This window comes from Anser cygnoides, chromosome 3 (genome assembly GCF_040182565.1).
Source record: "Anser cygnoides isolate HZ-2024a breed goose chromosome 3, Taihu_goose_T2T_genome, whole genome shotgun sequence".
In the NCBI taxonomy this organism is placed as follows: domain Eukaryota; kingdom Metazoa; phylum Chordata; class Aves; order Anseriformes; family Anatidae; genus Anser; species Anser cygnoides.
This window is the reverse complement of record NC_089875.1, coordinates 37,735,878-37,760,017: the sequence shown is the minus strand read 5'-3', so window position 1 is coordinate 37,760,017 and position 24,140 is coordinate 37,735,878. Positions and strand designations below refer to the sequence as shown.

At 37.7% G+C, this 24,140-nt stretch overlaps 1 protein-coding gene across 4 annotated transcripts in view; it reads left to right on the top strand.

The window, feature by feature from the left end:
• The window catches only part of CNST (consortin, connexin sorting protein), a 55,476-nt gene that overhangs the window by 4,084 nt on the left and 27,252 nt on the right, over nucleotides 1-24,140 (top strand). For 2 of the 4 annotated variants that reach the window (XM_066995523.1, XM_066995524.1), the window contains 3 exons: nucleotides 11,648-12,085; nucleotides 19,484-19,689; nucleotides 23,277-23,307. In XM_066995523.1, the coding sequence (XP_066851624.1) occupies nucleotides 11,698-12,085; nucleotides 19,484-19,689; nucleotides 23,277-23,307 (625 nt within the window). In that variant the 5' untranslated portion in view covers nucleotides 11,648-11,697. Of the gene's footprint in view, nucleotides 1-4,896; nucleotides 4,921-11,356; nucleotides 11,444-11,647; nucleotides 12,086-19,483; nucleotides 19,690-23,276; nucleotides 23,308-24,140 lie in introns of those variants that run through there. The other 2 variants (XM_048052103.2, XM_013202145.3) reach the window with 2 other exon arrangements.

Below are 24,140 nucleotides of genomic sequence, written 5' to 3'. Positions count from 1 at the left end.
GGCCCTACAGATGTTAATAGCAGTGTCCACATCTTATTTTGCCTTAAAAATGAACACTAAGCAGCAATATTTTTTAACATTTTCAGAGGAGAAGCAAGGGTTCTGTGGTGTGAAGACTGTTGCATAAGCTGTGTATTGTAAAGCATTTTGGCAGGGGTACAACCTTCTCACTCTGTGCTATATCTGTCTGTGTATACAGAGAAACTCAGTCCCTAGGGCTATCAATCTGGCATCTTTCAGCAGCAGTAAATGTACTGCAAATATTTTTTTGTGCGCATGGAAAAAAAAAGTGCTATTAAAACCTTTGTAGACTGCAGTAAAACGTTCCAATAAGCGTCTCTTCTGTTTACTTCTCTCAGAATTCCTCTTCATTGAATTTTGATACAAACACAGCAGCACATTCTGCACACTCTCAGATTCACTCACCCCTGTTTGTGTGTGTATGTTTTCATAAGTCTATTTTGATTACTCTGGCAATGCAGGCTTGCTCAAGGGTTTCTCATGCTAACAATTTTTTTCATATATTTTGTTTTTAACTTATTTATCTTCTTATTGTTTAACTGTGATGTCTTTGAAAATGCATTGCTAACTTACAAGGGGAGTGTAGAGGATGAATGATGTTATTGTCAAATATTTCTGTATACAAACTTTGGTGGGTTACACATTTGATTTTGTTAGGAATAGAGTTGCTTAGGAACATGAAGTTTTTTCTATGGTTGTTCCAATAAGCTGCTCCCTCTCTCCAGACTGAATGGCTAATGTGTGACCTTATAATCTGAGCTTTAACACTGCTTTTCTCTGTCTGTGGAATAGGTTTAGTGGTTTGTTTGTGTGTTTTTTGTTTGTTTTTGTTTTTAAATATTACACTACAGGGCAAATTGAGATTAATTCAAAATAACTTTGGGATTATAAATAAATGAATAATCCGGATATTTATCTTTGCAATATCAGCATCTGTTAGGAAGATTTTTAGGCTCACTTGAGGAATATGTCATTGAAACAATATTGAAATTCGTAGTGTGCATTTTGGGGGGTTCTTTCCTAATGATTGAAACACAGAATTTTAGAATCATATGCTTTCAGTCTTGAAATGAGGGCATGATGGTCCATCATTTTAGACCAACATTCAGCTGTAAGGGCATCACAGTTCCGGTGTTTGTTTGTTAACTGTGTTTCACAGTCACTTTCATCAAAATAAACGTATTGGAGAGCACCTGTCCTGCAACTTACAAGATTGTAAGTTGTTCAATAATATCTTGCCATCTTTTTTCATTCATGTATTTGTAAAAGAAAGTGACATTCACAGTGCAAAGTTTACACATTTGATCCCAGCAAGATTTTATTACTGCTGGCATATAAAATTACCCTTAATCCATTGTTGTGGCGGTTGCTTAGGTTCATATCTGGATTTCTGTTTACTCAAGAGTGACTATTAAAAATCTTTTAGCGCTGAAACGTGACATCATTAGTACAAGGATGAAATAGCAATCATGCAGTGCCTCTGTAAATTGTAACTCTCTTCCTGTCATGGTACCTTATAAACTATCTGGGTTTGTTTTTTAAATGAAATGAGTTTGTGTCTTCTTACAGTACTGATGCTATGTTTTATTAATATTTGTGTTATTTGGGACTTTCTAATGGAAATATGCTTTTTTTTTAATGGAAACTACTGCATAAAACAGTCTTGATAACTACTATTTCTGAAAAAGTGATTTAAAACAAATTAAAATTCTGGCTGTTGACAGATTGATGTATTACAAACTTGCATTCAAATTCTAATAGAAAAGCTGAAAACTGTGTGCTTCAGAAAATCTCTCCAAGATCTATTAATCAAAAGCATGTGCAAATTATTAGAAATGGCTCATATAGCCAGCATCTATTTACACAATTAGAGCTGAATTGAGTTAATTTAATAACTTCCCCTTGGAAAGGGGAGAACCCAAGCAGCCATCAAGGCTAAATTCACCACTGAGCTAGGTGGTTGCAGCTTCATTAATTTCAATCAAGTTATACCCGCAAGTAATTTTGGGGGGCTGTGATCTATGTAACACATGCTTCAAGTTAATACGTGGTCAAGTTCTCATGTGTGCATTTAAGGGCAAGAAACTTGAACGTTAAATGTGTGTATATCTTTACCATACGTATGCCCTTTACTAAAATATCTACTTCACGATCCTTTTAATGTATTAATCTTTGCTATACCCCTGTGAAATAAATCAATAATTTCTAGTTAAGAAATGCATTAAAGAGAATGTAGGAGTGTGACCAGCTCATGTGAGAGGTTCAGAGCAAAGAAAGGGTTCGATATCACTCGCTTGTATCTGACGCTGAATTATGTGGCAACTGAACCATCCTTCCTTTCTAAAATAGAAAACAGACTGATGCAACAGTTTGTTAGAGCTGCTGGGTGTTCTTATCTTCTAATGACGAGAGTTATTGAAGCTCTAACAATTAGCTCTGATCTTAATTAGCCTTCCAGTTGGGCCTGCAGGTTTGATAACAAAGAAGCCACAAGCGTGTAATACTCGCGGACAAGACTTGTTTCACAGATTTTATAGACAAGTTTCCATTCTGTTTGTGGTTGTTTCTGGCCTTAATGTGATTTAGGACCTAATTAAATATTTTGACCATGCCAATTATCTTTGTGTTGATCAGGGCTATAAAACTTGCTCATTCCTCAGGTGAAAATTACGGGATTTAACTTCAGTGTGAAATTCGACTCACAGAAACACTCACTTGAACACTCACTTGAACACTCTTGCTTTCACAGATGGGCAATTTTTAGGTAATCACCCAGTTCTTCTTGCAGCTCTATTTTGAAGGACTGTACTCTGTCATTTCTGCCTTTTTGTATATGTTTAAAGTTGTTACCTGAGGTAGTGGGGCAGTTTAGATCTTCGTGTGATTTTTTTTATTTTTTTTTTTTGCTACATTTTCTTATGTGGTAGGGTGTAGCAGATTTCTCAGGTCCTGGTAAAGCAAAGATTTAGGTAAGAGTAAGCTGAGCTGGTCAGTTCTCATAAAGTTAGATTGGGCTTTTGTTTTGTTTTAAACAAGAAAAAAGTACCCATCGTAGGAAGATCTTAGGATATGCCTTAGTGTCCTTTTGCTAGGTAACCAAAACTTCTTGTTCGGAACTGTTTGATAGAAAACACTGGTTGGTGGTTGTTAGGCAGGTATGTGTGATGCTCTCTGTGTTTGTGTCTGTTTCTTTTTCAGCTAGTACTGTATTTATAACGAGTTTTACTCATAGATGAGAAAGACGCATAAACTTGTCTAGTGGGAAGTTTGGTTTTTTTTTATGCTTGGTAATCAAATTTGTGCACATATTCTGAAGTGTAACAACAATCTGAGAGTTGTTCAACTAGAAGGAAAATACAAAAATGAAAAAAGGCAAATTTACTTCTGCTCATAAAGCTTCAAAGGAGATTAATTTATCCTAAGGCAGGAGTAGTTACACATAGGTTACTTCTGATCAGTGTTTTACCAAGTGCTGCAGTGATGAGGGTTCTCCATCCTCCTACCACAGTCTGTTCACTGCCTTACTTCCCCTACCCGAGATACGTTCGGGTGCTTTGCTGCAGACAAGCTCAAAAAAAATTAACACATCAAATGATGAGGTCCCATTTTATTCTCATACCGTTCAGTGTACACAAGTGTGAAATTTGTCCTAGCTTAGAACCTGAAGCTTTTCAGAGACCCGGAAGGCTGATCACTGTGCATTTTGAGTGCTGAAAAAGAGCTTGTTTGTATGAAATTTTCATCTAAACTGTCATATGTTCTAATAACAGATATTATTTGTTCCCAGACAAACCCTCTTGTATTTGGCTGGTGTCTGAAACATGTTTTTATAGTAATGGTAAATGTGGAAGAGTAGATTATGCCTGGCAGTGTATGTTTATCATTGTTTACTAAAGCTGTGAATAAGCAGAATGATTGGGAAGCTCCGAAGTTGAAAATAGCATGTGGAACTTCCTCTCAAAACCTCACCATTCCTGCTGTTTACAAATGTAGAGATCGTCATGCTGCTAAATGCCACTGTCACTTGAGAAATACCACTTCAGTGTCGGAAAGTGCCAAATCACCAAGCTGTTCATGCTCAGATGTTTTGTAAATTCAGTGTAATTAGATAAACCACTCCTGCTTCTGTATCTCTTGGAGGTACCAGACTTATCATGTCTGAGGAGAGACCTCCTGATGCATGTATCTGACATGGAAGCAGAAAACATGTAGGAAGATATTTTCTTCCTCTAGTACATTATTTCAAAGCAGGACACAGGGCGAACTGAACAGTCAGAAGGACGTTAATGAGATTCTCTCGTAGTGAGGCTGTCCAGTAATGGGATTGTACATAAGACTCTCTTGTGAAGCGATAACCTACTACAGAGTCCGTGCTCACAGCATGGCAGGTTTTTTCTGCAGGGATGTCAGGCTGGACAACAGAAGTATGTACGGAATTTGTTCCCCTCCTTTAGAACAGCGGGATTCTGACCATTATGTGTTGCAGATAAAACACAGTGCGGAGCAGGATTCTGCTAGCTGGAAGCGGTCTGGCTTTGTGAGACGATTATGGCTGAATGAAATGCCTACCCTTGTTGTCTGCTGTCTCTTTCCATCTGCAGCAAATCGTGTGATGGTCAAGTACATCTTCAGCATCTGATACTTCCCCTGTTATTCTTGGCTGTGATGAAATGAGGACACTCTGAAGCCATCTGGTGATAATATTCCACATTTCTTCAGGGATGTCTTGGGTTGCAGATCAATGGAAAAAGCAAGCAGTAGTAGAGAAATTGCTCTTGCACTTTCTCAAAAGAACTAGTTACTGTGTTGCCTAGAGTTTCTCCATCATTGCATCTTCATTTTGGAAGTAAACGTAATTGTTCGTTAAATAAGATCAATGGTCTTTCTTGTATGCAGAAAGTAAGTTGCAATAATAACAATTTGCTGTGCACATTTTCATTTTGAATGGCCATTATAGTTTTCACATTGCTATGTATTTATTTATAAATATGAAATGAGATACTAATATTTACATGTCCTATAATATATCTTCACTCTGGCTATAAGAAAGATCATCAGATTTGTTTTTTCTTCAAAGAAATATGCATGTTAGGTTTTGTCATTCTTCAAATTATACGGTTTCAGCTCTTTTCCTTTTTTCTTTTTCTATTCTATCTAGCAACAAAAGCCACAACTCTCTAATATATATACAATATATATTGTTTTAAAAAATCCAGTTTCCTCTTAACAGTATCAGCACTTTTTTTTTTCTTCTAGGACTAGTTGTCCTAGATGTTGTTTATATTAAAAATACTAAACATATATATAAGGGACAAAAGTCACACAACATTAAAGAAAAATAAATTCCCTTAATCCTAGGTGCTATCTACTTTTTACCAGTCTTTAAAATTAAAAGTTGCTAAATTTCTTCTTTAAAAGAATGTCGATTCCACATCTCTTGACAGCTGGCTTGGTTGTTCATATGGCAACCTTTCCTAGGCTGAGCAACTGTTACCACATGCAGTGCTGTTCCTTCCCCTCTAAAACTCTTACCTTTCTAGGTTCTCTTATTTGCATACACTTTGTGTGTGTGTGTTGTGCACAAAAGAAAAATACACGTTTGTAATTGATTAGTGTCTGGTAGGGTGTAATGAATCCTCCTGTGCCTTTAACACCTGTTATATTATCTCGGGAATATCTGTGAGATATTTCTGAGATCAGTAAGTGAAGTACTACGCAATATATTCAGTAAGTGTTCACAAAAACCATTAGCTTTCCAGGATGGAGGAGCTGAGTGTCAGTATGAGGGTGGTTTTTTTTCATTAATGCCTTTTTCAAATTTTGGCTGTGCCAGGTCAGGAAAGATCCTGGTTCTCCCTTTTTTTTTTTTTTTTTTTTTTTTCCAGTGTTCAATCCCAACAGCTTTGTTTAAGGTAATGTTTCCTTAGTAAGGGCTGATGGAAGAAAGTCACTGTATGCACATACAGAAATGAGCAACTAAAAAAGTTGCTGAAATTATATGAACTACAAGAAAGAAAACACTGAAGAGCATGGACTTTTTAAAATTGAAATTGATTTACTTCAAGTGGAACTGAGCGCCAAGGTATTTCTGTAACACACGTACTGTCTGTATTCAAACAAACCTAACTAATTTTTTCGATTCAGACTTCCTTTTAGCCACTTGGCAAGTATTTTCCATCCTATTTTTATTTGTACTATAATCACCATGATTTTATATGCCAGTTGCATTAATCTGTGTGTCAATTGAAATTGAAGCGCTTCCATTCATCATCTCTTTTTAATTCAGGTCTGCACAATTCTGCTCAGTGTTGGCTTTTATGTCAACTCTGGACAAATAAAGAAGGGAGGAAGGATGTGCCTGGCAAGAAGCAAACTTTTTTTTCTTCATATGTTTTTGCATACAATTCATTTCAATGGCAAAACAGTAAATAGAATAACTGCATGAGAATGGTCTTTTAAATATAGCTCAAATCACTAGTGAGCTTAATTCCAGTTTTGTTTATAAATAAGTGTTTCTAGTTGCATTTTTTAGGCAGAGCTCAAGTTCGTTCTCACTGGATATAGCTGCGCTTCTGTAACTTCCTGGTGCCTTGGCAGTGTCAAAAGGATTAACAGCGATATTGAAAACATGGAGGGGAGGGGGGCAGCAGGGGGTAAAAATCCTGTTAAAATATCAAGTGCAAGACTATTCTAAATTCTTTGAACTAGCTCTTTTTGGATTTTCATCCTCTGAGTCACAAGGGTTGTAGAAAGGAGTAGATTTAAAGGCTACTTTTATTTGGAGAAATACTGAATTTCAGACTGTAAACAAAAGTTGATCAGCATGAGCTGCAAAGGCTCTCCAGCCTCTCTGCTAGAGAGGGACTATCATTATAGCCACATATATTATGTTGAAAGGAAATGACTTAATATTTTCTATCAACAAGTTAGCTTCCTCTATATAAAATGTCACTTGTCAAAAGCATCTTTTCCTCGTTTTGCACAATCTAGTAGGAAACACCTTGTTCAAATGCATTCAGTTCTCTGTTTTCCATGTGTTAGCTGTTGAAAGGATAAGCTGTTGTCTACTGATAGGAGCAAAAGAGTAGTGGTAGGACATCCTGGTTTTTAATTATTGCTGTTAAAACTAATTCCTCATTGGCTTTGGGCAATTCGCTTTATCCCGTTTTATTTGATGTGCCATTTAATCCTTGAGCTGGGAAGGGCAGCAATAGTTAGTATTTCATCTGCTGGGATGAGTAAGAATTAAACCTTTAACATGGTATTTGGGATTTTTTTCAACAATTTAGAACAGTTACCATCTATATATTGTTACTATTGTATTGGTGTCTGTAAAGAATGTATTCTGGTTCTGATTCTTGCTGTCTGTCCTCTGTTAACTTTTCATTTCATGTTTAACTCTCCTTGAAAGCAAGGAGCTGCTGAGGGAGCTGGGCTTGTTCAGCCTGGAGAAGAGGAGGCTCAGGGGCGACCTTATCGCTCTCTACAGTTACCTTAAAGGAGGCTGTAAAGAGGTGGGGGTTGGTCTGTTCTCCCACGTGCCTGGTGACAGGAAGAGGGGGAATGGGCGAAAGTTGCGCCAGGGGAGGTTTAGGTTGGATGTTAGGAAGTACTTCTTTACCAAAAGGGTTGTTAGGCATTGGAACGGGCTGCCCAGGGAGGTGGTGGAGTCACCATCCCTGGAGGTCTTTAAAAGACGTTTAGATGTAGAGCTTAGCGATATGGTTTAGTGGAGTACTTAGTGTTAGGTCGGAGGTTGGACTCGATGATCTTGAGGTCTCTTCCAACCTAGAAATCTGTGGTACTGTGATACTGTGAATAAGGAGCATACTTCTAATGAACAGATAGATTCTGCAGAATCTATCTCCTCTTGAGATCCCTTATTTGTCTTATGCTCAAGGAAAGCCATTTCTCTTGTTTGGTTGCCAGAGGAAGACACAACTTACGTCTTTCCCACTTTGTACAATTCATTAATCTTCTAGACTGACTTTTTAAGGTGCGTGTATGCTAAAGGACAGGCAGTACTTCTTAGCAGGACTGGTATGGCTGGAAATGGCTAACAAGTCCTTCAGGGTAGCAAGCAGAAACTGCGTTGTCCTGAGTTTGCTTCTGCATTGCCCGTCTGGCTGTGGCTCATCACCTCCATGTGCTTATAGGGAACTCCTAAAACATCCTGCTTGGAGACCCCTGGGCACCTGGCACACCGTCATCGTAACGCTCCCTTTCCAGTTTCCTTTGCAGAGCACGCACAGGTTGAAGTGGTATCTGGGGGCAGGTGTAGCTGCCCGTGTCTCGCCGCTCCTGTAGAACCAGTAGAGCAGTACTTGGTGGAGTGACCCGGGAACAGCCGAGTGGAGAAGTAAACTCCTGCTAATAAGGGGCAGACTACCCAAGTGATGTTTGTGCGCTTCCTGGCACCTGTTAGCTTAGCAAAATTGATGTTGTGTTAAGGACTGTGCTTTAGAAATAAACTTTTCAGGAATACTAGCAGAAATAATTTTAGGACAAGTGTAAAGGGCAGTCATGGAGAGTGACTAAAGCCTGTGAGCCCTCTCTGAAGCAGTGAAAAAAGAGAAGTGGACAATTAGGAAAAGTTAATGCTGGAAACTCTCTGCTGGCTGCGCGCCCAACAGCTAGCCAGCATAGATGGCTAACAGCAGTTGCAGTAGCCAGAGTGCATGTGAGCACGGATGGCTTCTGTGCTGACCTCTCCACCTCTACAGTCCTGTGCCCTTCCCTTTTGTTCCCTGCAAAATGTACAAATGGACAAAGAAGTTGAAGAAAATCTTGGAATTGACACCTTCTTTCCATTTCCTTAGATCAGCTCTGCATACACATTTGGCTTCAGAACAGTATCTGAGTGAGTCCTTGGTGAAAGAACATAAGTCATACCTTTTTCCCCATCAGAATTAGTGAATTTGATTTTTAATATGAACATTTTAATTAAGAATTATTTTGTGCCTTGTACAAAAAGCAGATAAAGGAGTTTTTGCTTCATGATGTGGCCTGTATCTTATTAAAGATCCCACCACTCACAGCCATAGAAGTGTAGGATGGGTAAGGTTGAAAGGGACCTCTGGAGATTTTCTAGTCCATCCCCCACCCCGACTTAAAGCCAGGTCAACTGGAGTGGGTTGCTCAGGACTGTGTCCAGTCGGGTTTTAAGTATCTCCAAGGATGGCAGCTCTACAACCTGTTCTGGGCAACCCCGTTCCAGTTTTCAATTGCGCGTACAGGTGAAGCTTCTTTTTATGTTTAAGAAGTGTTCCTTATACGCAGCTTGTGTCCATTGCCTCTCGTCCTTTCATTAGATACCACTGAGAAGAAACTGACTCGTCTTTACTTCCTCCTATCACATTTACATATGTTGATGAAATCTCCCCTGAGCCTTCAGGCCAAACAGTCACAGCTCCTTCAGCCTCGCCTCCTCTGACGGATGCTCCAGTCCCTTAATCATCTCTTTGGCCCTGTCCTGGAGCTGCTTCAGTACGTCCATGTATTTTTTCCATAGAGCCCTGAACTGTACCCAGCACTCCAGATTTGTCTCTCGCCGGCGCTGAGTAGGGAGGAAGGATCACCTTCCTTGACCTGCTCATCCTAATGTGACCCAAGATGCCATTGGCATTCTTTGCCATGAGTGCACGTTGTTGGTTCATGGTCCGTTGCTGCCCACCAGAAGCCCAGGTGCCATTTCTGTAGGGCAGCTTTTCCAGCGGGGTGGCCCTTGGTGTGTATCAGCACATGGGGCTGTTCCTTCCCAGGTGCAGGACTTTCCATTTTCCTTTGTCAAACTGCATGTAGTTCCTGTCAGTCCATTTCCTCCAGCCTGTTGAGGTCCCTGTGAATGGCAGCACAACCCTCTGGTGTATCATCCACAAACTTACCACGAGTTGACTTGTCACCCAGGTCGTTAATGAAGTTAATGAATAGTACTTAATGAATAGTCATTAATGAATAGTACTGGGCTCACTGTCAACTCCTGAGGATACACCACTCATGACAGGCCTCCAGCTGAACTTTATTTGGCTGATCACAGCCCTCTGGGCTCAGCCATCCAGCCCGTGTTCAGTTCACCTCACTGTCTGTTTATGTAGCCCGTACTTTGAATGATCATCTATAAGGGAGTTATGGGAGACAGTGTCAAAAGCCTTACTAAAGTCATGGTAAACACCAAACACCGTTCTCCCCTCAGCCACTGAACCAGTCATGTCATTGCAGAAGGCTAGTAAGTTGGCTAAGTGCTATTTACCCGTCATAAATCCATACTGAGTACTCTCAATGACCTTCTTGTCCTTCACGTGTTTGAAAATGGTTTCCGGGATTACTTGCTACGTCATCTTCCAAGGATTGAGGTGAGAGCAAGCAGCCTTGTAGCTCCGTGAATCCTCCTCCTAGTCCTTCTCTAAGATGAGTGAAATTTTCTTTCTTCCAGTGCTTTTAGCAACTATAAAGGTTGCATAAGAATGCTTATCGTCTAAGGTATCTTTTCATTTTTCTGCAATTTGAATTATTCTAGCACGTAAAATGAAATGGTATCTTGCATATCTAGTAAGCATGCATTTCAGTTATATCAGTTGTATATACTGGGGAAGAAAACTGAGGAAAGTTTGGTGAAATAGGTTTCCTAAAATGCCTTTTCCTTTGAAGGAAGGGATAGGAAGCTGCCTTAGGAAGCTTGTCAAAGCTCTTTTGTAATGTAAGAGTGCTTGCCATTTTTTGGATTTCCTATTTAAAATATGTGAGATGAATCTAATTAGATGTATGTAATGAAATTATATTTCATTTATATAGTTGCTAAGTTAAACCAGCAGTAGTGCTGTGCTTCCAAAAGCTGAGGAAAGCAACAAACGCAATTACAGTTCTCTGTTAGGTTCCACATAACTTTGCTACTAAGAGTTATCCTTTTTTCCTGTAAGCATGTGCCTAATTTCAGCATTGATTAGAGCTGCATGTTCACTAAAAGGGAAAATTGACCCCCGTTGAGAGTAGGTGGTGGATTAGGTTTTTTTATTAACAAACCATCTGCTTGTGTGTGTACTGAAGACATGTTGAATGTTCTCTTGAAAATAAAGTGACAATTTGAGTCAATAAACAGGTTTTACTTTCATCTAATTCTTGTATCTGCATGTTTGCCATGGTACTGTGACTGACAGAAATGAAAGTTCTGCTTCCATTTCTTCCTGTCTTGTTTTGTGTGGTGTTTTTTTTTTTTTTCAGGCAAACTATGATCTTACACAATAAGAATACTTTTATTTTAGCCATGGATTTAAACAGAGGTGGTGGTTTTTGTTTATCTTTGTGTTTTCCTTGTTGCCTCAGCTATAACACCATGAGCACTGTTGTGAAGATGAGCTATGCTACTGGTCATTTAACTGGAACCAACTGTAACTGGATAAAAATACAAGTTCACAGATAGCTTTTAGTATGTAGTTAGGCTTTGTTTTAAAACTTATGATGGAGCAACGGGTTGGAAACTTATAATGGGGCAACTATTGGAAACAATTTTCCCATACCTTTAAACTATATTGCTTAGCTAATGTGATTCTTTATTTTTTGGAATTAAGCACAAGCTTATTCATCTGTCATAATATGTATTATAAATGCTTCTTCTGGTTTTATATTTTAGGTCTAAAAATATCTGGAGGGGGATTAAGTGGTTCAACAAGTAACGCTCTAATGGATGACAGAGAATTTCCACCAAATGATCTACAAATAGACTCCAAAGACAATCTTCAAGATGACTATAGGGTGGAAAGTTTGGCTTCGTATTTGGTTTCTTCACCTGATGAAAATGAAAATCAACTTGACAATGATGGGAATGAGGTTCTGACCAGTAGTAGAACTGCTATGGGAAGACAGGATAAAGGTGAGCAGGACAGCATCAACAATAATGAGAATATGGACAGTGGAGACTGTACCCCAAGCTGTAAGGAAAGTGAGACTGAAAGGACATCTGTAAAAGTCCATATGGACCCCCAGCTGGAGGAAAAGCCTGTTATAGAAAAGCAGCAAGGTGGAAAAAGAAGTCCAAGAAGCAAAAGAAGCTCCGGAAAAAAATCTAAAGGTACTTCCTAAAAAACATGTTTTTATTCTGTTTACTTAAAATAATAAAACTGTAATTTTAATCTGTGAAGTGTTAAGAAAGTTATATTGTAGGTGCCACAGTAATTATTTTCATGTTCCACTAAAATATGTTTTAGAGTGTTAATAGTACTAAATCAGATTCAATTCTAGAAGTTTTCATTGTCTGTATTTGAATTAGTGAGCTATGTAACACATGGAACACATTGACGAAGGATGAGTAGAGGGAGGTGCACAGTTTCAGTATGGAAATTGGGCTGACTTCCAAATCAGAATGGCCAGAAATTCAGGCAGTATGTTTTGGTTTATTTTAGGTGTTGAAGTGCAAGATCTTGGTGTCTTGATATAGAGTCAAGATTTGACATCTTGGTATGAGTATCAACTATCTTGGTTTTGGCCTGTTGCCATCAGAATTTACTTAGGTTGTTTAAAGCTTGATACATAGTGCTAGGATTTGCATTTCAGGTAATGAGCCACTCAACAAATACGTTTCTCCCAATTTTTCATGTTACTTCTCCTTTATATCTTTTGGATCTGAATTCGATAAGGAAGATGTAAAAGTTTATTACTTGTTCTTATTTGAGATGTTTATTCCCTTTTTGAATGAGTAAGATTTGTCTGCATCATTATGCATATTTGGATTATTCCATAAATCATATATCTTATGTGTCATAGTGCTGCAAATACATTAATTAAAATCAGTGTATTTCATCCCATTGGTATCTTTTTGAAACTTACTTGGAACAACTGAGTCACTCCTACTTTTTTTTTCCCATGTATTTTTTTCTTCTAAGGATTGAGAAGATGGGGAATTCGGCAGTTTATAATAGGTAGTTTTAAAATACATTTTTCTTTCCAAAATTCTTCTGTGGCCTAATTGTGCTAAACGATGATGATCTAAAGGGACTGCAAAATAGGTAAAGCAAGGGAAAGGAAGGAAGCTTGTGTTCCATATCTTGTACATACAGGCAAGATCTAGAAGAGAAAAAATATGTTTTGTAGTAAAGATTAGAGGGTACTGAAATCTGTCGTCATGAGGAGAATGATTTGTCCTTAAATAATGAAGAAAATCAGTGAGTATGTCTTGCAATTGTAGATTTCATGTATAAAAAGATAAGAAAAGTAAAACAAAAGAGGGATTGGAAGAAGTAATTGAGGACTGGTAGTGGAATAATTTTTTTTTTAAAAAAAGTTAATGAAATGTAATATAGATCTGTGGACAGAAGTATCTGAAGTATGGTGAGAGGAAGAAATAAATTTACCCAAAAACTGAAAATTATACTTTGCCCATATTCTGTTTCCGCTAGTTTGTATTCTTGATGATGAATGCAATCAACAGATGCAGAAGTACCACAGAAACAGCTGTGCACAGTAGATGGCAGTTCTAAGGCAGAAAGCTGAAATAAAGAAAACTTCCTGAAAAACCTAGAGATGCAGAATACCGCAACAGAGAAGAATATCCTGCCTGCAAAGTTTTTTAAGGAGTTTTCTTGGGAATAAAAATAGAATCCATGTGAACAAACTCTAACTAGTTTATTAATAAAGAACCTTGTTCATTACAGTAGGAAGATCAAAATACAAAATTATATCATATTTCCCATTGACTACGGGTTAATTTACATTAAGCTTTCTAGTTATCATCTAGTATCAGGTGGTTCTCCTGTTTTCACACGATGCAGTGACTGTCACAATTTCTTGATGTTGCAGATGTCTTTATTTTAGTGAGAACCTTCCTTTTTTCATTTTTAACATCAGCTATTTTAACTAATTCTTGAGTATCCCTCTAGTATCGCTCTACATAAAGAACCAAACTAGCTTTCTGTGCTTTATGCCAATTCAGAGAGAGAATAGTCAGAGAGGAAAATCACTGAATGGGTGACAGCAGAGAGTCACACAATCCAGTTAGAATCTCAGACTGAATACTTGCAGGACATGTATTATGGTGATATTTTTTAATTTTTATTTTTAACTATTGAAAAATCATGGATGAGCTGGCTTTGACTCATAGATATAGAAGAGTGTTATGAATCGTCCTCTCTTTCTATAAAAGCAAACCTGTTACTGTCGCTGTTAATGTTAAATCTGGAAAAGCTGATGTTTGACGTAAATAACACGTCTGTATCTAGTCACTTGCTGGTATCTAAAGGAGTGAACTTGGAGTATGGAAACCTACCTTTTATTTTTTCGGGACTTGCTCAGCAGAAGATTGGTGGTCGCTAGAGAAGTCCCTTTTCCACTCTGAACATATGTTTTTACTTCAGAAGAAAGAGCGAGTACTGCCACTTGCAGAGTGTTTGAAACCCTCTAAATATTTTCTTATGAAGTATAAACAACTACAAGTACTCGACTGTTATGTTTCTGTATATATTTGCAATGTGTAGGAGCTACAGTTACCCTAGCTTCTACAATCAGTGGCAGAGATGCAGGAATTACTGTAGCAGTTGAAGATCCATGTTGTTGAATGTCCTGCCTCTGACAGTGGTCAGTAGAGGATTGCTAAATAAGAGTTCTAAGGACAAGGTGAAGAGAGATGTTTGGCAGTGTCTTCTCCTTGCCACCAGAAATTGCCCATTCGGGATCTCCCTGGGTGAGAATAGATGGAATCCAGTGGCTTCCAGTGAATTTGCCGCCCAACTTTAGTTGTTTCTCCCATTCTTTTTGTACGCTAATAGTTTCGAATAAATATATCCGGTAAGGAGGCCACTGGTGATCAAAGATGTGATGTAACTATAAACGGACAAATTTAAACTTTAGTGATTATTCATCCTTGGATTCCTTGTAGTGAATCGTACTTGCTGTAGTGAGATAGAGATACTGATTCATGGAGCGTCATCTGCTTTAGTATATTTTTATAAATGTGGATCTCAAATTATCCCCGTTCCCTGAAAATAATTTTGTCTTTTTCTGAAAGGTCATCCCTGGCGTAATTGGTAACTTCATATTGTAAAATCACACTGTGTAATTCATGAACATAGTGTAGCATGGTGTCTTGCACTTGATTGCTTTTCCTGGTGTTAAATTCTGCAACGCACACTTTTCCTGTAATTATTCAACTTATTTCATGAAGTAGCGTAAAGATGGGAGAGAAAGTGAAGCGGTTGGGATGGATTTGGTGTTGCAGCAAATTAAATACATGACTATAAACTGGTCACATTTTATGGAGAGCCAAGCAGAGTCATTTTACTTGTTTGCTGTGCTAAACAAGATTTTGAGCTTGCTCAGCTATAGTTTGATCTTTAACGATGTTCCCCCCAATACTTCTGTCTGTTTAAAAAAAAAAAAAAACCTCTTAAAAATGAGGTATTTTCAAAATACTTAAATACTTCGGGGGGGGGGAGGGGTTATGGTTCTTGAATGACTCAGTCTGAACCAGCTTCCTGGTACTGAGTACCAAAAATGTTTTAAAAAAAAAAATTATAAATGTTGTGTACTAGAAACTTCTGTTACTGATGAGAGACAAAACTAATGTTATCAAATAGGACAATTAAAATTGAATTGAAAAACAGAGGACAGTATCTGTAAGTTTATTTTGATAGCTTTAATTGGTAGCAAATGCTACATACTTGCACATCTGACATTTTCAAGCAGGTGGCAAGAGCAGCTTAATTTCATGTACTGGAAGTACTGACAAAAGCAGAAGTGAGACGTGGAAAAATGCGTTTGTTGCTTCCATTCAGAAGGTCTGTCAAAGTTGGAATTTTGTTCAGACATGGGGCTGCTTTGGTGAACTTTTAGAAAACTTACGAGAAAGTTTGCATCACCCCTTGTCTTAGGAGTTGTTGGCACTCCCAGTTGGGCACAGAAGGATGTCAGTTAAAAACTTTGTGAGTCTGGCAGGTCAGGGACTTGAACTTAGGTATTTGCCATATTCCAAATGAGTGCTCTCACCATTGAAGAGGTGATATTTTCTGTTTCATTGTGTTTTTTTGGTTGGTTTGTTTTTCTCCACATTCCTTTTCATAAAGGATTTTAGTTGCACTCTGGTATGGAACAAAGTGTGCTTTTCAGTATTTATGTTTTGCAAAGTGAAAAAAAAAAAAGCATCTTTGTTTCTTTAAATATCAGACATATACATAACTGTCTTTTGTCATATGTTTTTTTCAAATCTGCTTTAGACAGTAAGATTGAGTTCCATGAAAAAGTGGTGGTGTGTGTCCTTTTTAAGAATATGGAGAATAAATAGAGGAAGTGGGATCTTGCCTCATAAAACTTTTATGATAAAATTATATTCCTAAGCGTTACTGCCACGAGAAACGTTCTTGGTTTTGTTGTTACTAAGGCACAAATGCTGTCCTGGGTTTAGAATTATCCTGAATGGCTCTGATGTGTTGCTTCAACTTCAGTGTAGTAAGCTGAGGGCAGAATTGGATTCCCAGTGGGTGACAGCTCAACTATATATAGGAACAATATGCAGTGTATAAACTATGTATTAGAGCAGCGGTACCAAAATAACATTAAACTGAAGTTGGTTTTTTTTTTGTGATAGTTGCTATTGTGCATGTTCCGTGTTTTGATGTGACGGGTGTTTATTAACTCCTTAATCAAGTGCAGTTTGAAGTGGCTTTTTTTTTTCCAGAGAGAGGTGGACCCTCTTTTCTTATTTCATGACCGTGTGCTGAACAGAAACTTGTCTCTTTAAATACAGCCTTCAGTCTATCTCTAAAAACACCTTCTTGTTTGCATCTTGCATGCATTTATGTCTCCTGTTGCTTTTGGCACACAGTAAGTGCAAATAAATACTGGAAAAGCAGAGATGTACATTAATATTGAAAAAGCAATATTAAATTACACCCATATTTTGTCTGGCAATAAGCCCTGCAGAAACAGCCACCCACAGAGATTATTAGTGCTCCTGACCTGGATAGTTTACAACAGAGAGTTTGTAAATAACCAAAAATAGAACGGTAGAGCCTTCAGCAGACAAGCCAATGCCTTTCTTAAGCCCTAAATCTCGAACCTGAATCATCACTGTAGGGTGTCAGTGAACACAAGGGAGTCTGAAACAGCTGAGTGCTCGAGCTGCCGAAGCAGCACAAGAGCGATGGTTACAAAAAGAGATGCTTATTGTTGGGAATAGGTTAGCTTGACACAGTGTCCCCATGTATCCTGCTTTTAACTGATAACATGATTTCCAGAAAATGGGTGTAGTTCGGGAATAACATACTCATCATAACTTGAGTTTATAAAAGTTTATTCTGCGCTTCTCAGCGTCTTGGTGTATGTATCATCTATACAAGTTGCTTTTTATATGTTGTCTAATTAATTGTGAAGATAACTTCAGTAAATTTTTAATTTCACAAACACATTTGGTGACTAAAAATAGCTATGGAGCTGTGAGTGGATTTTTTTTCCTTTTTATTTACTTATTTGTTATATTTGTTATACTTTTTTATTAAAAAAAAAATCTGTCCTATAAATGTATGAAATTCAGTGCATTTTTATGAAAAGAAATTGTTCATGAATTGGAGGAATCAACTATAGTGGATTCTGGCTAAGCACCTACTCTCTTGTGCTGGTTTAATCAACACAAGATTGGTGTATAGTCCATTCAGCTTGTCCCACCTTCTCTACCTCACAAGTCTCTACCCTGTCCCCACTCGTCTTTCTTTTCTACTAGGTGAAGAGTCCAGATGTAATAGTTTTTCCTGATGCACCCTAACTCCTAATTTACTCTGAGATTTTTGATCCTTTCAGTTGTTCTCTGTACTTGCTGTGAATCCTGTATACCAGTCTTGAGATAAGAGATGGGAACTGTGCTGCCAAAATGCTGGCAGTGCAAGTCAGCAAAATTGTATCTTCTGTTTTGTTCTCAGCAGCCTTTCTGGTCGCGTCCAATGTTTTGTTGGTTTTTATTTTGGCACATGCTGCACACAGGCTGATGATTCCACAGAGCTGCCAACAATGACTCCAAGGTCTTTCCTGACTTTTTTTCATCTGGTTATGAAACTGGAATTTTACAGGCAACAGTTTAGATAATTTTCATAGATTTATTACTTTTACCTACACTGCATCTCATCTGCCACCTTTTTGCCTGCTCAAGTTTTTGAGGTCCTTCTGAACTTCATCACCTTGGCTCCAAAGACGTTAGTATCATTTGCACAGTTTGAGATTTCATCGACCATCTTTGACTTGGAGAAGGAAGTAAAGATACTGAGTAAAAACGGTCCATGATAGTCCCTGTCACCCTGGAGTATCCCACCACTGACTTTTTTCCATTTTCAAAAGGAACCATCAAGCCCTGCCTTTGCTTCCAGTCCTTTAAGAACCTCTCCTCCGATGTGCTGGCAACTTTTCATTTTTAGAAAAAAACAGGGATTTGCACCCAGAAATTTTTTTCCTGTAGTATTTTTACACTGTTACACTTTACATGGTCTTTCACCATGCCAGTCCTTCACGGGCGTGCCCACCCTTTTTACTTCTCTAAAAATAGTAGGCAGGCAACAGTGAAGTGGGAGGGAGTATACCATGGAGGTGCTGGTTTTCTGCCTAGCATGAAGTTCTGGTGGTTCAATTCAGTTCACGCTTCCTTGTGTCGTTGGTACCAACAGGGATCACGGCTAATGGCTCGTCTCCTGGACTCCCAAATAAATAGTCTGGCTACTTAGGGGCTTTTTCCTTTCCACCCAGCAGTACGATCCTCCTGCCTGTCTGTCTTCCACAGTAGAATTCCCACTGTCATCATCTACTTCTTTCTGTCCTTTAAGATCCTGTCATCACCATGAGGAGATGCTGTGTTATCCTCTGAAGAAGGTTAAATTCACTTTCTCAGCAGGAACCTTTCCTTCTTTGGGGCTTTTCCCTCTACAAGTTCCTTAGCAGGCATGAAGAGACAGACCAAGAACCTCATTTCACATTCTCCTGGCCTACCCAAGACAGCCACTCCGTGCGTCCTCAGTTGGTCCCAGCAAACTCACAGGCGCTCTCCTGGCATAGGTGCCCACCACCAGAACCCCCGCTCATCGCACAAACTGCTCCCTGCCTATCTGCCGCCTGCTATTTATTTGTTCTTCTTTTGTCCCTTCTGAGCAAAACTGTGTTGCAAAAACTGTAACATCAGTCACAACACTGTTTTTTAGGTCATCCTGGTCTCCTTTAATCGCTCAATCAAACAGTTTAGACTAGGTGTTTTTTCATCCCACATTAAAATTGGATCCCAGTTAGTAGCGTACAAAAATAGCTATTGTGTGTCTGTCTTTTCAGGTAGGTGAGCTGACATTGAGACAGACCTATTGCAACTAGTTTTGACAAGACTGATAATTTATTTACTTGCAGGAATGTTATTTCAGATCCTAGCTTTTTATTCACAGCTATTGTATTGAAATTTCCTAAAAATGCGGCTTGACATTTTGAATTCTAACCTAAATACTTGTTCTTTTCAAAGGAGTTCCTTCAATGGGAACCACAGCAATCAAGGAGGAAAATACTCTTGTTACACATACAGATTCAGTGCATGCTGAAGGTGCTGTTGAAGCAAATGAAAATTCTCACCAAAAAGAACAAAACCAAACGTTGCAGTCCCTTTTCTCTTTGCTCCGTGAAGAGGTTGAGCAGATGGATTCAAAGATACTGCCCCTGTGTCTGCATCAGGTACTATCATTCTGGGTTGTTGCACGCAGCTTTGTGATTTGAGACTTTTTCTCATTAGGAAAAAGGTTCGTTAATTCAACATATGTCAATATTCATATCTGGACAGAATAATTTGAAGTTTCTATATATAACAGAGGGTCACGGCAGATATCTTCTAATATATGTTAAATGATAAGTTACCTTGAAAGTATATTCTGCAGTTAATTGAAACTTAAGGGTAAGTTTTCTGATATCTTACACACTTTAAATCAAACTTGCTTTTCTGTGGAAGAGTTTTTGACAATATTAATTTTTTCCCCAGTCAATGAAGTCCTAGAGTGGGTTGGGAAGATTTAGGAAAATAACTCTTCAAAATACCTAAAATATGTTTTGTAGGACACTGGTGTAAATAGAAGACTGGTGATGTTTAAATTATGTTTTATATCTGTAATTATTTTTACTGTTGCAGACTTCTTTCTAGCATGAACTTCATGCGTGAATGCTGAGATTCATGCTTCCTGAGTATCTACAGCACAGTCACCACATGTGCAACACCAACAGAAATACTGTGTGATTTGAAAAGCAATCTTTTTTTTTTTTTTTTTAATAACTGGCAAAGTATGTTTTTCTTTTGGAAGATCATAGTGCAAAATGAGTATGTGTCTAGAACTTGATTCGCTATTAATACATAGTTTGATTCTGATTCTGTCAGACTGAGAATGGACTGGACAACATTTTGTTTGGCTACAGCCTCTCACGGGCTAGAGAGAGACGTGAGACAGTGTCTGTTTTGACTTAGTTACATGATCCTTATTGCAGAAATTTGGGTGACTGTAATATTTAAAGCTTCTTCCCTATGATGACGCTCCTGCATCCTTGTTCTCTTTGATGTGGATAAGAGATGGTTTGAGAGTGTTCTCTTCCATATCACAAATTTTAGATACTTCACATTTGATATAGGTTTTTTGTTTGTTTGTTTGTTTTTTAAATACTTGTGTTCAAGTGAAGTTATTTTATGTTGTTCCTTAACTTACTTGAAACTTAGCATTAGGGTTAACCATTTGTACTTGTAGCCATGTTTAATTTGGTGTTTGTCCATGAGTCAGTAGAAAGGTCTCCTTTGGAAAACAATACAGTTAAGGCAAGAATTTCAAAACACTTCACAAACATTAAGGAGTGTCACTGACCACAATGGAGATGAAATCTGTTCACAGCTTCGTAGATGAGGAAGCCAAACCCTAAAGGGAACAACCTTTTCAAAGTCATACAGGAACTGCAACAGAACTGAAAACAGAATCTGAGTTTCTAGACTCAAACATGTTAACCACACAGCTTCTCTTTTTTCCTAAGACATATTCAGCATTTTGTATTGGAATGTGTGAAAGACATGTTTTTATTTCTGAGGTTTTTTGTTGTTGTTTTATTCTGTTTAGAAGCAAATCCATCAGTGTTCATCAGCTTTCTTGGAAAGTCTACCCAGTTTTCTGGCAAGCACAAATAAGTTTTTGCTGTTTGAAATCTCAAAAGATTCCTCTCTTGTCAAGAGAGGAGTGGAAAGAAATACGTTTCAGTTACCAGCTTAGTTTCCCTATATAGCTTTAAACCTTTTCCTTTCCAGAATATCAGCTCTATCTTTTCTGTAGTATTCCCCATCAACAACTCAGAGACAAAGCAAAATTTAGATTCTGCTTAAAAATACTCTGATTTTTCCGAATGTCTTTGGATACTGCCTTCTCTCAGCTGGTTGCCTAGACTAATAAAGTGGTGCCTTTGCCATTTTAGTCCAAGAGCTTGTCCTTTATATCAGTTCTGAGAAAGGAGAGGGGAAAAAAAAGGCAACAACAAAAGATACCTTTACCTGATTAACAGAAAAATGGTTTCCTAACTGGGAACTAGACTTTTCTTCATGAAGTTCTTGCCACCTCCATGCTTGTAGTTTTGGATTTGAGCTGGCTGAAAGCAAAAGCATCACTAGGAAGAGGTTAGTAAATCTAGTTCAGTAGTCTGCAGTTAATACGTAGCTTTGCTGTAGCAAATCTTTGCATGCCCATGTCCTTGGTATGGAAAGCTCCTTAGTGTAAATATAAGTAATGCCTTGGTAAGCATATATTTACTGTTCCTTTTTGCAGTGATCTATTAAAGATCAAAGTTGCAAAATTACGCAACCAAGGTAAAGTTTATTTTAAGATGTCACAGACAGAGATCTTGAATGCTTAGCCACAGAGATCTCTTTTTTCAATTCCTAGCCATTGGCTAAGATGATAGCTGTTACAACATTTAATGTCAGTTTACAATTTTTTTAAGCTACAAGTGCTAGAGACTGACTTATATTTTTAAGTATTTTGGATGTTCCTGTGACATGTTATTTCAAAGTAGTCTTTCTTATGTTTGGACCTCAGTAGCTGCTTTGGAATGATTTTTTTTTTTTTTTTTCATAATAAAACCCCTTAGCACTTTAAGGTCTAAATAATGCATTAGGGACCACTTTCTTTTTTCTTGTGTCAGCTCCATGGTATTTCTTTGTTTTGACATGTCTGTATTAACTCAGTGTCCACGTAGGTGAACAAGTCTTGAAGAACTGTTGTGATTTTTTTTAGGGTTTTGTTGTTTTTTATTTTTTTCTTTCCAGTGGTCTTTTTTTTGGCAGAGCTGTCTTGTTATGAATCCAATTTTAATTGTTCCATTACAGAAATGTCAATTTAAGGAGGAAAAGCCTCAGATTTGTTCTGTCATAACAACTACAGTGCATATCAAACGGCTGCCATCTGGGTTAACTACATGACTTGCTCTGTTGTTGAAGAGCTTCAGATATCAAGGTGCTAGGCTTAGTGAACTGACACGGAGCAGAAGGTCCTTAGATCTTTTTAACACAGAACAGAAGCTTCATGAAAGAAAGTGGCAGAAGGTTGCTGCAATGGTGGTGTCTGGATTCTGCTGGCAGAATAGGAGTAACATGGGAAAAAGAAAAAAAAAAAAAACAAATTCAGTCCTTTTATGTTTATCTCATGAATTTCCAATGCTTAAAATTTGAAATATTGTAAACAGGAAGCCTGTTGGTATGTCTCTGATCTTGCAATAGGTAATATTTTCAGTTTCTTTGATCCAAAAATTGTTCTTTTGTCATCAGTCAGTAAGCCTATGCTTTTCTATTTTATTTCATGGCACTGTAATGCTCAGGAGAGCTCAACAATATTACTTCTGTCAAACGTAAGGAAGCAATGGTTAATAATAGAATTCAAACTCTTTGACCCATCTCATATCAGTAAATACAGTGCCTCTCTTCTGGGTTATCTTAAAACTTTCTAATATGATTGTTAAAAAAAAAAGCTGAAATAAGTGCTTGTTGTAACAAGATAAAACCCAACTAACATTTGGGAAAATTCATTTGTGTGAGTAGACTTAGAATTTCTTTGTTGTTTGATACTCTTTTTAAACATCTTTCCTAGAATAAGAATACATGCACTTAGTCTGAACACTTACGTTCTGTTGAAACTAAATACAAACCTACAAAACAGATGTTTAAAAACTATAATAAAAAGTTCTTACTATATCCTTACCACTCTCATAAAAATAGAGAATGCTAATTTTTCCGCCCTTTTCCTTTGCAGATAGCTGAGACCTATTTTCAAGAGGAGGAATGTATCCTTTTACTTGAAAAAATTACGTGGTATTTAAATAATCTGTCATGATAAAACATAAAAGACATACTTTACAATTGACTCACAGGTTGTGGGTCAGGGGTAGAAAGAAGTAAGAGCCCTAATTTACCTATGAGTGAATATACAATATGTTAGCAAGTCCTTCTTAATCAGACATCTGGAATATGAGTTAAGTAATAAATCCACTTTCAAAACCTGTGCTGATAGAATCATTAGCAGTTGTGCACAAAGAAGGAAGTAAGAAAATGTTTTCAAAGGACATCTGTTTTATGGGATAAGTTTTGTTCTAAGTACTAGTAACTGGGAATATGTCCAATCCAGATAGGATTTATATTCTCTTATATCAAGTAGGGCACTAGCGTTGCAAGAACAAAATTATTACAACAGTTGATTAGAATAGGTGCTATTAGTGTCTAGATTAGAATAAAAATACCAAACACTGAGCTAAGGGAGATCAGTAACTTGCATACAATAGCAGCATGTTCTTTGTCAAATGCTATTTAGTCAAAGTCGTATCGAAGTAGTTTCAGAACCTTGTCACAGGAAACCGTGGGTAATTGCTTCTGGAAACAGCTAAGGTTACTTTGATTTCTTCATAGATAATGCAAACAAGTTTGATCAGCAAGTTCTAATAGTTGAACTGCTAATAATTACTCTGACATATTTCAGTAATTCTGGGAGAGAGTAATAATATTAAACCTTAAAGTGAAATGATATTTTTAGAAAACCTGTACTGGGTTTTTTGTTTGCTTTTGAATGAAAATGTTCAGATTATAAAAAGAAGAGGCAAGTGGTAAGCCCTTAAGGTATATA